A 14,882-nucleotide genomic window follows, 5' to 3' on the forward strand; every position below is an offset into this window, starting at 1 on the left:
GTACAGGGCAGATTTTCCGCCCCCCTTCTTAGGTGATTAGAGGGGGCGGCTGCCCCCCCTGCCCCCCCTGTGCGCACGCCTATGTTTCCGTCCACCCTGCTGACAGCTATTCTGGTACTCCTGCTATGACATGCTATTAGGTGACCTGACAGCACATGATCAAGTGCAACCTTTAATGTCAGTTGCTGAGATTTACTTATACGGGAAGAATAATAGACTTCAGTGATGGTTGAAGGCCTTTCTGGGAAAGTGTGTAAATGGATAGGAGATGAAGATTAACTTGGCTATCTGTGGAAGCTCCACATGCAAAGCTATCTAATAAGTGATACATGGTACATTAGTCCATGGTCAGATACCGTCCTCAAAGGACATCACTGGTGAGTGTCCTGCTGGTGAGTCTGGGTAGCGAGTGTCCCAAGATGCCTTAGATCCGCAATATCTTTTTTTTTTTCTGGCTAGAAATCTCATGGCTGCCATTTTGGATTTTGGAGCAGACGCAAACTAGCCCTTCTCAACAATTCCTGTGTTTTTTCAAGACTTTCACAGGCTCTTTTCAGTAGCATTTTATGGCAATTATAGTAATGATTTAGAATCGGCAAACCACATTAAACTGAAACATGGAGGTGGACTGATGTGGCACTGCCATCACTTTTTACACTACATATAAACACTTTTTCTTTTCAGTTCCAACCATGTCTTAATGTAGTGCTTGCTGAAGCTTAATTTGTGAAAAACGAATATGAACTAACTTTTTTATTCAGTCCACTACTGAAGGTCTCTCTCAGCTGGTTTTAAACACGGGGCTTTGCATGCACTTTAAGTTACAAATGATATCCTCATAAACGAAGAATTCGAGTCCTGTCACGTTCAAACATGCATACCAATCTTTGGCGGCCAGTATCCGAAACACCTGTAGCACCAGAGCACGACGCTGTAGCCACAGTCACAGCCGGAATGCAGCGAGCTCCGTCGTCACTCGAGCAACAATCATCGGTGAGCTCACTTGACGAATCACAGTCGTTCGAATCTGCATGATGTACAAGGCAAACAACAGCACAGTTGTTCTTCAAATTCAGTTTAGTGCATTGTGCACCATCATTAGCATTAAAAAGTAATGAAAATTGTTTACACAATATCATCTTCAGTAAGGTAGCGTTACCATCAAGTGAAGGACAAAGAAGAAAAATACCTAATAATCAGAATATCTGCTACACATAAGAAAATTGATGTGCGAGATAAAGCTGATGTAGATCCAAATGTACATTTTAGAATCTGAACTGCACCACTGTTAGGGAGGTGATTAGTGCCAAAAATGCATGAAAGACAAATGTGACAGACCCTGAACTAGTCATGGCACCAGAACAAGTGATAGATATGGTGTGATCCACCTGCAACAATATGTAACCTGAGCTGGAAATGTAGTCATAAATAACAGTTGCTATCAAGCTGCTCAGGTACAAGCTATGCTATTACTGTACGTATTACAGTAGAACCTCGGTGATAAGCTCACGGCTCGTACCAATTTCAGGGTGACACGAATTTTTCTGTCGTCCCAGCCAAGGCTCATTAGCCTGCAATGTAATGGGGTACGGTTGTTGCGAACCGACTTTCACCTCGCTACATTTGAAACGAATGTACACTACCACGCAGCTATGAACAGATGCTGCCCACATTGTCGCGGAGAACACGGCAATCACGCGCAGATGCAGAAACCCAAGCGTGGACATGCACGCCACGGCGCCAGTTTGTCAGGATAAGCAATCAGCAGCGCATCGTATTTTCCGAGACTGTGCACGCGAATCTTGGAGGCCCTAAATCACCTTTGTGTGCCTTCGTGTTTGGATTACAGATGGCATTGGCATTGCACTCCTTTTTTTTTTTCTCCGACGCGTCGACGCGTGCTGCTGTGTTCTAGGCAGCGTCGCTATACTGTCTTTACACATGCCTGCCACATCAATGCAAGCCACGGCCTCGCATTCAGACGTCCTATGAAAGGTGGACGAGGAACAAAAGAAGAAGCGGATGGTCTTGGCGAAGGAGCTAGGCCTTGCAACGTCAACATGCACGGTTGTCGGGGACGCGCACATCTTCCAATCTCTGATTTGCACGGGAGACTCCCAAATTTTGAACAAATCTCCCAAATGTGCAGGCACGGCCGTAAATCTCCCGAAAAACGTTCCGAACACCACTGTGATATGAAAACAATAACAACAAAGGACAGCGGTTATAATATTTTCTGGCCTTCATCTATCGCATGCAAAGCGCTCGTTAAGTCACTTTTGCCGCAGTAGTCTAATGTCATGCGGAAAAGCGTCCAAACATTGGGAAGGGGATATCAGCTGCCACGGAACACAACAAATTTTCGTCCCTTAATTACACATGCGTGCATGCGTTGTATAATAATGAGTACCGGTATAATAGCCGACGTCTGAAAACATTACTGGCAATCATTCAGAGCTATTAATGACGTTGCTGCAGCCTTAAGAAAAAATAAATGAAAATGTACTCCAGCTTTATTTTGTCGCATACTAATTTTTCATGTTTTCTGTTGACATGAATTTCGTATGATACGAATATTTTTGGTGACCCCGTGAGATTCGCATCATCAAGGTTTTACTGTGTATGTACACATTACTGTGTACACGAAGACATCGAAAAAGCAAATGACAGATATCAGGGGTGCTTGCATCAGACGTCCGACACAAATTGTGCCTTCTCCATGAAGCTTTCATTAACAGCCCCTACCTTGGGAAGGCAGAAAACGCAGCTTCCGCCGCAAGCAGTTGGCAAAAAACAAAGAATTCCATGTTGAGGCACTCACCGCAGTCAGACAGTGCTCGACTTGGCTTCAGGGCATTCGCGCGCCGCAGGGCAACCTCCACTAGCCCGCTTTCTCCCTTCTTCTTTGCAATGTTGTGCAAGTCCTGACAAAATGAAATCAACGAGGTGACCAAAAGTGCACATGAACACTTGTAAATGCAGCTAAACCTACATATAATGAACTTTGGTACAGACATACCTCCATATAACAAACACTAATATAATGACTTAATGGATATAACCAATTAGATCAAAAGCAGTGCAACATATACAAATTCACAGCAATTACATAAAATAAAGCTATCCTAGTGTCACAAGCAACCCTGTTTTCATTCTATAATGAAGTCTTTAATCTAAAAAATTGAAACCCTAGTGATGTCAAGCCTGAAGGAAGTGCAGAGCTGGGCAGCCTTCTTTGTTTCTCTTTGATTTTCTCTTTCTTTCCTCCTCTCTTTCTTTCTTTTTCTCTTTTCCAGTCTTTTTTGTCTTTTTTCCCTCATTATTTCTATTTATTTCTTCCTCTCTCTTTACCTATTTCTTTCTCTTTCTATTTTTCTTCCTATTTTTTCCCTTTCTTTCTCTCTCTTTCTATTTCTCGCTTGCTTCCTCTTTATTTTTCTATTTTTATGCGTAGTTTTGCCTGCGTTACGCCAAGCGACGACAGCATACGACAACCCGGGCCCCTAAAGTACTCCGCACTTATCATCATCAAGGCGCTCGAAGAACAAGAGGAAGAAGACGTCTCCCTGGCGCAAGCGCGCGCTCAAGATGCTACAGATGGCTATGCTATACATGGTTTTGCCTGCGTTATGCCAGGTGATGACAGCATACGACAAGCCGGGCTTAAGTGCTCCGCATTTAAAAGGATATAGGTTTCTATACGTTTGCATTCAATATAACAAAGCGTGTTTATTTGAGCACTGGAATAGGAGCTCTGGACAGCCTTAAGACTGCTTATTCGTCTTATATCTATATACAGTTTTGTCATACTACTTCAATGTGTTAAAATTTTATTGCTGCCATTAAAGAGGGTCGAGGCAATAGATGAAAATAACTCTGGATGCCAGTGGCTGAACATTTGAATTACACAGGCTTTTAATGGACCAATTACATCTTGAAAATCAAAGCTGTGATACAAACATACCCTGGACAAGGCAATACGGACTCACCATGAAGAGATCCCAGTACCCTAAGTCAACGGCCAGTAGAAAAGCCTTTTCCAGCCTGTCAAACCTGGAATATGCAGTGATTCACAACGTGATGAGATATACAACTTCACGAGAGTGTGGTAGAATCATTACGAAGAAACTACAGACAAATCAGAGGCAAACGCTAAAGATTAATGCTATGACTGCGTTGTCTATGATGCAGTCAGAAATGAAGCTACAATCAGCCTAAGTAAACACGCTTGAGAAAGGTGCTAATTCGGCCCTGTTGGTACGACATTCTGCTAGTGATTCATCATGATTTAAGTAGCGCACTGATGAATCCGTACCAACTAGCTCAAGTTTCAATTCTGCTAGTGAAGTGCAAAGAACACACAGACAGCGAAACCTTGCTAAAGTCAGCGCGTGTGTCATGTTCTCCCTCTGACAAGGCAAAAACGGTGCACATTTTACGAGGATGGACAGGAGGAACACAGGGCACAGGCACATGAACACTTGTTTTGTTTTCCTACTGCTCTTTAGTGTTCCTTCTGTTTTTGCCTTGTTATGATCAATCAATAGCTTGAGATGTGTTATTTCAGTTTTCCCTCTGCTTGTGCATTTTTGTTTACACTTCGCTGGCACTAAGTGAACAAACACTGCATGCACACAGACACCCCTCTACATTCTTTCTTACAGCCATACACAAACATCGTTCATTATGCTACAGTGCAGCAGCGGTGCATCTACACGCAAGTGCATTTACAGTGCGAGCATGCAAGTGCTGCCACCATCACGAAAGCGTATGGGGGCAGCCTGTGCAAATGTGGATGCATGCATGATTCTGTGCAAAGTGCATACGGTGCGTGACAAGAAGTCTGCGTTCCCAGTGAGAAGTTTAGAACATCAGGTCATCAGACACAAAGTGACGTAAAGGAGCGCAATGACAAGTGCTTCTTCAGTGCCACTTTGCATCTCTGTTTCTCACAGTGTTCACTATGCTAACCCGTCAGCGTGTTACGGTGCATAACGCAAGAAAATATGGACAAAGGAGATGGTTTTGCAAAACTGCTTCGAACTTGAATGCTTGACCAATCTATTTGGTCATGAAACAAGGAACCGCAGCATCGAATACAGTGTGATAAGTAGATCTAAGTCGAACATTAAGTCACAACGTTTAACATCCCAAGCTCACGGCCCATCTATGAGGGGTGCCAGAGTGGCAGAGCACACGGATAAGGATGTTGAACACCGTCAAAGATAGCGCTGAATCCTGACCAATTAGAGCTCTTTATCGTGAACTGAAACTTTAATACATGAGTGCTCTTGCATACCATCTCTATCGTTAAAGCATTTGCAACTGCCAGTGACTGAACCTGTGACCTTGTGTTGGGAAATATACAAACATGTTTCGTGCTCACAGAATCTCAAAGGTCAACTAAAGGTTACGAAATAAGGTCATCGCGATGAAGTAATGGACGTGCTTTTTTTTGGTGGGAAGAAATCATGCAGCCATACCCGAAAGAGGTTAGGAGGTCAGTCCAAGAATTCATGCCGCAGTGCTCTGTGAGTCAAGCAGGAAACGAAGCGATTCATTGTTAAAATTAGCAATGAACTGTCGTTTTTCAGATAGACACACTTTTACATTCCCTATTTATAACAAAATATCATAATTCTGAAACCATAAATGTACGCCCTAAAATGTCCTCAGATTCCCGATGAGAGAACTTGACTGGCCCATCTTTAATAATCTCTTGTAAATTTTTAATGCTTAATTTGTGACGTAAAACATAATAATTAGCTTGACCACAACATGGTAATCAGGTTACAATGTCATCAGGTTGATTAGGCTAGGCTTTAGTAAATTCCTGCCACCATTATGTGCTAATGACGTCCTGAGGTGAACAATGCTTAGCTGTGTACTACACTGCAAAACAAAGATGAAGATTGACGAAACTTTTAAGTTTGTATTTCTATGATGCTGTTCAGCCTGATGCACTGTCATTCTCCAGCAACTTGAAAAACAAGTGAGCTTGAAATTATCCATAATCTACGCAGGTGAGACAAAGTAAAAAAAAAAAACTATACTCATTCTTACTAAACGAAAATAAGTTTTGTCATCAAGTACCAGTAAGTATTACCGGAATTTGCTCGTGTATATTTATTTTCTTGTTTTCCTTCTTTGCACCGGCTGTGCCATAATGTTAGCGTACCACTGGTAATAATGCGTCCGTAGCTGCAAGCCTACCACATGGTTTAGACAACAGCTTCAGGTAAAAATCACTTTTAAAAATGAAGCCTAGCAGTGGCAGCTTACAAAATACACCTAGAGGCACCAGCCATTAAGGGGGGAGGTGGGGATCGAAGCTGAAATTCTTTATTTTTTGTCGTAGAACAATGAAATTTGGCATGCTTTTATTGGGAAGTGCACTGAATGACTATTTACAAAGTTCCATTGATAGCTTCAGCAGTTTTGACATTATAAATTTTTACTTGCATCAGTGTTATACCAGGCTTGCAGAAAGCTTGGCATGACAACAAAACATGGTAAAAGCCCAAAGTTGCCCTTATATTTTAGCCATAGGAATGGTTCATGCTATGACATTCTCCAAATATTTTTATTACCCCAATTTTTTTTTACACGGAACATTACATCCATGCTTGCATAATGCATTCGTTATCGTCATGTCAAATTAGCTAAAGAGAGATATAGGAATGTCATAGTACAGACAATATAATGCAACAGACCTCATGAAAATCCATCAAGCCATAGTTGTGCTACGCTTTCTGCAAGCAGGACAGTCGGGTCAAAACACACTTCTGAGAAAACAGGCCCTAAATTGCACAGCCACTAAATGTAAATCAAAGTGCCCTGAGGATGTAATATTTAGTGTCTTTGCTTGCAAGGGTTCTCTTATGTCCTTTCATTTTTTCTGCACTACGTGCTTTCCTTTTTCTTTATTGGTTATTTTTGTCAGCTCTTCGAAGGGTGAGCCTTCAGGTTTAATGGCCAGACTTGCATATTACAAGTCTGTGGCATGCAAATTTAGGTGTGCAGTGGCAGTTATGGCCAAGACATTGGTGGCACAGGAATTTCTGAGTAGTACTCAATAAAGCGAGTTTGGCAGATAAAAATTCGTCCACTCCTTTACACAAGTTCATTTGTCAAACCCGCCTTGATAGGCTTCATCATTCACCCGGTCGTGGTAATGGTAGTCGGCGAGGCTTTCACTATTTCAGTACATTTACAAAAGCTTGCTGCGATACCATGCACAGCTTGAAGCGTGCCTAAATTACATCCCCACTGAGTGCTTATTTCCCCGCGAAGTGCTTGGCCGCGGGGTTCGGGAAGTCTGTGCCCGATATGCTGGGTGGCGGCATTTGGTGGCGATGCGCAATATGCAAAGCCGCAGCGATGAAACATCAGCGTGCAATATGCTTGGCCTCGCATTTTGGGGCGCCGACGCGCGAAATTGTCGCGGTGCTTCGAGCGATCGCTGTGCGACGAACTTGGGGAGATCGAGCGGCCGTAGCCGTGGGGTCCGCGGCGCAGCTGCCGAAGCGTCAAATGCCGATCAGCGATTCCGAGCTGCCAGCGGGCGATATCATTAGTTGCTTGCAAAAAAGCGCATTGCGGATTGTTCGCTTTCGCACTGTCTGCTAGCACGATGTTCTTCCCCGCAAAGTTCGAATTCCTCGGCGCCGTGAACGTAGTTAGGCCTAGCCACGACTCCGAGCAGTAAGCACGGTCGCGGTGTGCGCTGCCGCGGTGTTTCCGAGTTAGTCATGTTCGATCACGAGCACAAAAGGTCGTCCCGCGGTGGTCTTCGTCACGAGGTCCGAGATGCCGACGGGCAGAACTTCTAACCGCGGGTCCGACGAGTGAACGCAATACAGGTCCGAGACGTGCTTCTGCGATGTTCGCGAAGAGTGTGTCGGGCTATCGCAGTCTGATACACGGTCTGAGGAATGAGCTTCCGGGTGCAGCTGTTAATGCATAATTATCGTCGACCAGCGAACACAAAACGAGTGCGAACGCTTCAGTAATTAGCGTGATTTTCGACAGCCGTGACCCCGCAACGCGGAAGCCGCAGATGACGCACACCGGGAGCGACCATCGGACCAATGGCGAGGCGCGCTGGAGCATCATGGCGGCCGCAGCCAATCGGGGACCTCGAAACGACCTTTAAATGTTTGCTTTTTGTGTGCTTGTTTTTAAATGGAGGAGACAGCTGAGGCGGGGAATTTGAAGACGGAGAAATGCTCTTTCATCTTTCAAACGAGCCCTAGATGGTGGTGCTCGGTCGTGCCGTTACGGAGCTATAATTTTTTGAAAAACGCTTTCTTTTTTGTAATTTCCGCGATAATTTTCGCCACCTCAGCGTGTGCAACAATTTTTAATAGCACTTCTACGTGGTTTTCAGCGAAGATATTTTGGAATTAGATAGAAAAAGGGCTACAGAAACTGAAAATGTGATTTTCAGAAAATCGATTTTTTTGCCATTTTTCGCGATTTGATCCCCGCGTCCCCCCCTTAAACGCAACTTTTACTGACCAACCCAGTCAACTTTCTACGCTGCTGGCAGCAACTGTGCCTGTACAACACTGCAGTGTGACTACGAGATCGCTTCGTGCGTTGTACCTCAAGAGTTGGTGAAAGAATCGCCTCGCCAGGTGGCTGATGCGAGCGCCATACTCGGCGACAACAGAGTCCGGTATTGGCTGAGCAGGACCATAGAAGCTTCCCAGCGCTGTCTCCAATTGAACTGCAAGGGTGAAACTTGTAGTTACTGATGGTTCTGATAAACTTCTGATCAGACTGTAAAAACAAACAAGTACCCTGCCAACACACTTGAGAACTGCGCGAGATAAAAAATGTGCGGCAGCGTGTTACATTCTGTAACACTTGAAGGTGAAAACCTCCTGTCCACTTGGCAATGCACTAAGTTATACAATCGAGGACCAGACTTCTTATAGGATAGAATGAGCTGCAATGCGAGGCACGTTAAAGGGCCCCTGACGCCAAAGTTGAAACCTCAAGATGTTTGTGTTGCTTGATTGTCCTGTATATGTGGACACTTATGACCGATCATCAGTGGTGAACGTTGTGCTTAAGATATTTTAGTTTCGTTTTAAAGTAAGCGTTAGTACTCATCCGAGTTGGCAGCATCTCGCGACATCGCCACTGGTATGACGTGGATCGAGGCCCCATGCGACGTTCCACGAGTAAAGCGAGTACTGTGGACGTCACAGAAGGTTTGTGGGGTGCACACAGTACCACAACTGGCACCAAGTGAGGGCTAGTGTTCCTCATCCCCTTTTTTTCCTAGGGGGACATGCTCTTGACAGTTTAGTGAATGTTTAACAGGTTTAAGTGACAACGAAGCACCCGCATCGTTTCATTCTTTACAGCACGGGGAGCCCTGATTTGAAAACTGCACTTTCAACGTCGGTGCACGTGATCTTAGGCGCTCCCCCAGAGTGGGGCGCTATTTTCTTATGTCTTTAGGTGGGCGTTTTGAAGTGATGCTAAAATAGTCACAATTAACGACAACATTAATTATACAATATGTTAGAGCTTTTACAATTCAATTGCGGGATTACCAGACACAAAGCTACAAATTACAGTAAAAAAGACACAAACAAAAATTTCGCTGCAAGGGGTCCTTTAAATTAGCTTTATGTCCTTAGTTAATTGCATTGTTCCTCCCTGCCTGAAGCTTTCTGCACCTCACAAGTTTTGCACTGGCTTCAGGATTGGCTCACTTTTGACCAAGTGACGATGCCACGAAATGACGTCATCATGCGACATCACAAATTTCTGAGATCTGACGTCATTATGACACCACAATATGACATCATCAGTGATGTGGACCATGTGGGCCTTTGTACCACTTCATCTGCTTGTCGTGTTTCACTCAAAGGGCCACTCAATGAAGCATTTAAAGGGGCCCTGCAGCACTGTTCCAAGTAACCATCGAATGGCTTTATTAAAAAAGCTTACTGCCTCACGAATCGACTGCCGCAAAAATTTTTAGAATCCGTCAAGTACGAGCGGTGTTACAGGGATTTGTCGCATGCTTCAAGCGCTTTCTCTCTCCTCTCGTACCAGTGAGCACACTGAAAGCTACGCAGGGAGGGGCATGACAAGGGGGCAAGAAGATGCATCCATTTGTCAGCGTGCACGATGACCTTGAATGCCTTCCTTTCTTTTTTTTTTTGTTTCTTCGAGCTGCGGGCTGCGCTGTAATGTTTGGCTCGCGTGTTCTCAGGAGCCTCAACTAACGATCAGGAGTGTTTTCTGACCATGTTAAAAAAGTGTTGCAGGGCCCCTTTAAGGCTTTTGCCTTAACACAAAATAACACTTAAGGTATGGGATTGAGATGTTTTTCATAGCTCTCCTTGATCACTGCAGAAGATGGAGCATTGGTAACGCTTTTCAAAATTCATGCTTTTTTTTTCACACAGCCTGTCAGTGGTGTAGCACATAACAGCACAAAACTATAAATTTTTTACCTGTGAGATGTGCAAAGAAGTACTGCATAAAATTAGACCATATACATAAAAATGGGGACAATTATGTTAATCTTAGTCATATAGTGTTTAATCAAACACTATGCAAAAGCTTCCCTTCACAGTGATTTCAATATGTGCATTAAATCTACATGATCATTCACACAGCACACTTTCTAGCATATCTTTTTTCAGCATTTGCATAAAAATTCAAGGTTTTGTTTTTGGGAAGCAACTTGAAATGCCTCAGCAAACAGTTTAAGCACTCCTAGCAGTTTTTTGAGCACCCAGCACATCGTCTCTTAGAAGTAAACTCGTAAACAGTTCTTTGCCCATCGTCACACACCACACTTTAAACCATTAGGCCGCTTGACATGCGCGCTCCGCTACGTACGGGTGCCCGCGTCCGCATCAAGAGCGCGTTACCGCTGTTTGTCTCCGTCGGGAAAATAGTTGCTTCGTCGTAGAGCGCTGATATCGCGCGTGGAACCTCGATTCCCCCGCAGTAACAATGCTTTGAGACGCGACTGCGCTTTCGCCTTTGCCACCAACAGGCGGACTTACAAGCTTGAAATACTTTTTCAGGGATAGTTGCCGCGGCTGTTCTCCCGACCGCGAACCGAAAGTTCGTTTCACGCGTGATGCGCTCGGTTTAGCTCGCGAGTGCGATCTCTTTTACGCCCGATCTCCGTGTTGTCAGGGCAAGCTTCTCGCGACGGCATGCCAAGTTGCAACGCGCACGCTAGGCCTAACGAGCGCTAGCTGCCATGTCGGCGGCCGCGGACTACAGAAGTTGCGGTTTGCTGCCGAGTCAATGAAACATTTTGCAGTTGTTGCATTTAGAAGGGGTGACTTACATCTTTAACGAAAACACGGGCGTGCGTGTGAAACTCTCGAGTGGTGGTTTGTGGTCGCCACCGTTTTCGACATCGCGCACGCGCAGTGCGATACCGCGGCGACTTCCCGTGACGGCGCATTTTTTCCGCGTTCGTTATGTCGCCACCGCAGGTCCGCGGACGCTAACCGTTCAACATTTTCAAATGTAAGCAGATGCAAACATACGTCCCAGTCGCATGCCTCGATAGTCGGAAATCGCGCGCCTGCCTGTCGTCATGTCTCGCACACGTGCAACCTTTCAAAAACGTTCTTTTGGTTATAGTGCGGTACCGCTTATAGTGCGGATATTCGCGACTCCGGCGACTTACGTTATAAGCGGTCTATGCTGTACAAAGATAAACACCACAAAACTGTTGGAGAAAGTGAAAACTCCTCGACGAGTAAGGAGCAACCAGAGACCTCCCAGTACCGACTCTACCAGCTCCGATTCGCTCCCTGGCAGTGCAGTGACTCCTGGTGTCCTTCATTCTCACGTTTTCTCCCCTCAAAATGGCACCCTTTTTTTTTTGTACACATCATCAGCCTATTTTATGTCCCCTGAAGCACAAAGAGCTCTGCAAATGATTTCCAATAAACACTATTTTGGGCAAGCTGATTCCATTTTATGCCTGTGAACTTTTTAACTTCGTCACTCCATCTAACCCTCTGCTTCCCTCAGCTATTTTTCTTTATTTATTTATGACAGCACCCTCAGTGCCATTATGGCATTACAGTGGCATTATGGCATTACTCTTGGTGTCCATTCCATCACTCTAACTGACCACTGGCTACCTGCATTTCATATTACGTGACTTGCCCAAGTCCATGTTTTCTTAATGTAAGCTAGAATGGCAACTATTCCTCTTCAGTCTCTAATTCACTATGCCCTCTGTGTCTCATAATGTAACAGCTAAATTTTCCATTCCGTCACATGCAGTGTGGTTCTTAACTTCTTCTTGAGTTTCCTAGATATCCGACAAGTTTCCACCCCATATGTCAGCACTGGCAGTGTACAATGAATGTACGAGGGTGGTCTGAAACGTTCTCGGCCTCAATAAGAATCACGCGAGCGAGAACTTGCAGCACTCATGTGCACGTTCATACAAGTCTCTGCAAGTCTCAGATGAAACGCCATCTAGTGCCGATTAGCAGTTTGGTTTTGACAGTCGATCACAGTGGGTGTAGTGTGAAGCACCGTAAGGCATGGAGAAGCTTGAGTACTGTGCGGTGATAAAGTCCGTTGTAAAAGAAGGTTTACCTCCGAATGAAATCCACCAAAGGCTTGTTAGTTTACAAGCAAGATTCACCTTCATACTCCACAGTCAAGAAATGGGCTGCTGAGTTTAAGCGGGGGAGAGAGAGCATTGAAGATGACCCGCGCAAAGGGCACCCAAAAAGTGCAACAATTCCTGAATTGATTGACCGTGTGCACGATACGGTTTTGGAAGACAGGAGAGTGAAGTTGCGCGAAATTGCCGAGGCTGTTGGCATTTCAGTGGAACGTGTAGGTCACATTTTGCATGACAAACTACACACGAACAAGCTCTGTGCAACATGGGTGCCGCGCATCCTTACTCCTGAGCAAAAACACAACCGCATGACGATGTCACAGCATGCTTTGGAGCTGTATAACAAAAACCCAGCGACTTTTTTGCGCAGATTTATAGCAATGGATGAAACATGGATTCACCATTACACACCGGAATCGAAACAACAATCAAGGCAGTGGACTGAAGCCGGGTCCTCTGTGTTGTGTCGTGCGACCCCTGGTGACATGCTGACACACCAGTGCTGTTGTGCTCTCTATTCATGCTACTGGGGGGAGCTGGGTCTCTGCCATGCCTCTTTGCTACCACCAATCCGGCGTGGCCATGCCGGTCATGTGACCCGTGCCTCGTGGACCAATAACCTTTCTTTTCGCTCCTTAAAACCACCTGCAATAAACGCGGGAGAGCAGTCTCCCGTCAGACTCGCCGAAGCTTGGTCTCTGCGTCGTCACTCCGCGCGCCCTCCCGTCGTTCGGCCTCTCCGTCGGCCCGCCGCGGGTTACGCTGTGCTCCTGCCCTACACAACACATGGCGACGAGGTAGTTGAACCGCTACGCTACTACAACAGGCAACGCCAGGAAGAGCACGACGTACGTGACACTACGCTACAGGTCACACTTTTCTGCTGCGCGTCGGTGCTGCTTCCTGCACGCTACAAGCGCGTCGACCTGATTTTTCTTTGTTCCCGCTCCGGCTCCCTCTACGACGCCACCTTCCTGCTTGAGCCTACTGCCTACCTCCTGCACACATGGCGGCCCATTTTGCAAACCTTCCTCCGTTCCTGAACGTTCCCGACAAGCCGTCCATTCCTTGGCATTTATGGAAAAAGATTTTCCAGGTACACTTGAAGGCGGCCGGCGGAAGCGGCTGGGAGGACGAAAGACGCGCGTCAGCACTTCTCAGCGCGCTCGGTGTCGAGAGCCAGCGGAAATACTTCGCCGCACAGGAGCAACTCGAAGCTCAAGGCGTCCAAAATGCTCCACACACAGCCAGCACGCCGGCGGCGTTGGGCACAGGTGCGGTGTCGACGACGGAAGCAGTGGCGACGACGGAGTACGACACGTTGCTACAATTCCTGGACGGGCTTTTCGCAGAGTCAACGAACGTGCTAGCCGAGCGGCACCTTTTCACGAGCCGCAAACAACATCCCGGCGAAACGTTTCTCGACTTCGTCACCGCGCTGAAAGAAAAGGCCCTGTCATGCAAGTTCGGCGCCACTTACGACGACAGAGTACGGGACCAAGTAATTCACGGGGTCGCCAACGGGGTCGCCAACGCACATGTACGGGCCAAACTACTGTCGTACGGGGAAGCCCTTACGCTGCAGAAAGCCGAAGAAGTTAGCCGCGACTTGGAGGCGCTCAACAAAGCCAACGCGGCGTTCGGAGAAAATGAGCGGCTACTCGGCTCGCACTCCGGTTACGGCGGCAGCATCCAGTGCGTCGCAGCGGCTCAAAATGGCGGGTCGGCTGCTTCGCTGGCCCCGCATGCGACTCAACATGGCGGCGACTTCCCCCCCAAGTCGGGCGGCCGCATCCAAGATGGCTGCGCGGGCTCGACGGCGGGTGTACAAGACTGCGTTCGCTGCCAGCAAGTGCAACAGCTTGCGCCCAAGCCTCAAGTTGGCCCTTGTTTTCGTTGCGGCAAGTTAGGGCATTTGGCGACTTACAGAAATTGTCCTGCCAGAAAGAAAAATTGCCAATTTTGCCGTATCAAAGGGCATTTCGCGGCAGTCTGCCGTAAGCGACGAGCGTCGGTACAGGGAGTTACCCCTGTTCAAGATCGTGCCTCCGGCACTGCCACAGTCTTATCCGTGCAAGCTGCGCCGACTAGCCCAAGGGACTTGCGCATCCCTGTTATCGTCGGAGGACATAGCCACATGTCATTGCTGGTGGACACCGGAGCCACTGCATCGTTAATGACCAAGAAGTACTTCGACACGCTTTTCGCTTCGAAGCATCGCCTGCTGCAAACGTCAGAC

At 46.5% G+C, this 14,882-nt stretch overlaps 1 protein-coding gene across 1 annotated transcript in view; it reads right to left on the minus strand.

The window, feature by feature from the left end:
• The window catches only part of LOC119402250 (WD repeat-containing and planar cell polarity effector protein fritz homolog), a 62,866-nt gene that overhangs the window by 16,377 nt on the left and 31,607 nt on the right, over positions 1 to 14,882 (minus strand). Inside the window, exons 20-23 of the mRNA XM_037669382.2 lie at positions 8,608 to 8,731; positions 3,990 to 4,053; positions 2,822 to 2,924; positions 882 to 1,027 (exon numbers count right to left, since the gene is read on the minus strand). Of these exons, the coding sequence (XP_037525310.1) occupies positions 882 to 1,027; positions 2,822 to 2,924; positions 3,990 to 4,053; positions 8,608 to 8,731 (437 nt within the window). The remainder of the gene's footprint in view (positions 1 to 881; positions 1,028 to 2,821; positions 2,925 to 3,989; positions 4,054 to 8,607; positions 8,732 to 14,882) is intronic.

The sequence above is a fragment of the Rhipicephalus sanguineus genome, chromosome 8, assembly GCF_013339695.2.
Source record: "Rhipicephalus sanguineus isolate Rsan-2018 chromosome 8, BIME_Rsan_1.4, whole genome shotgun sequence".
Classification (NCBI taxonomy): Eukaryota; Metazoa; Arthropoda; class Arachnida; order Ixodida; family Ixodidae; genus Rhipicephalus; species Rhipicephalus sanguineus.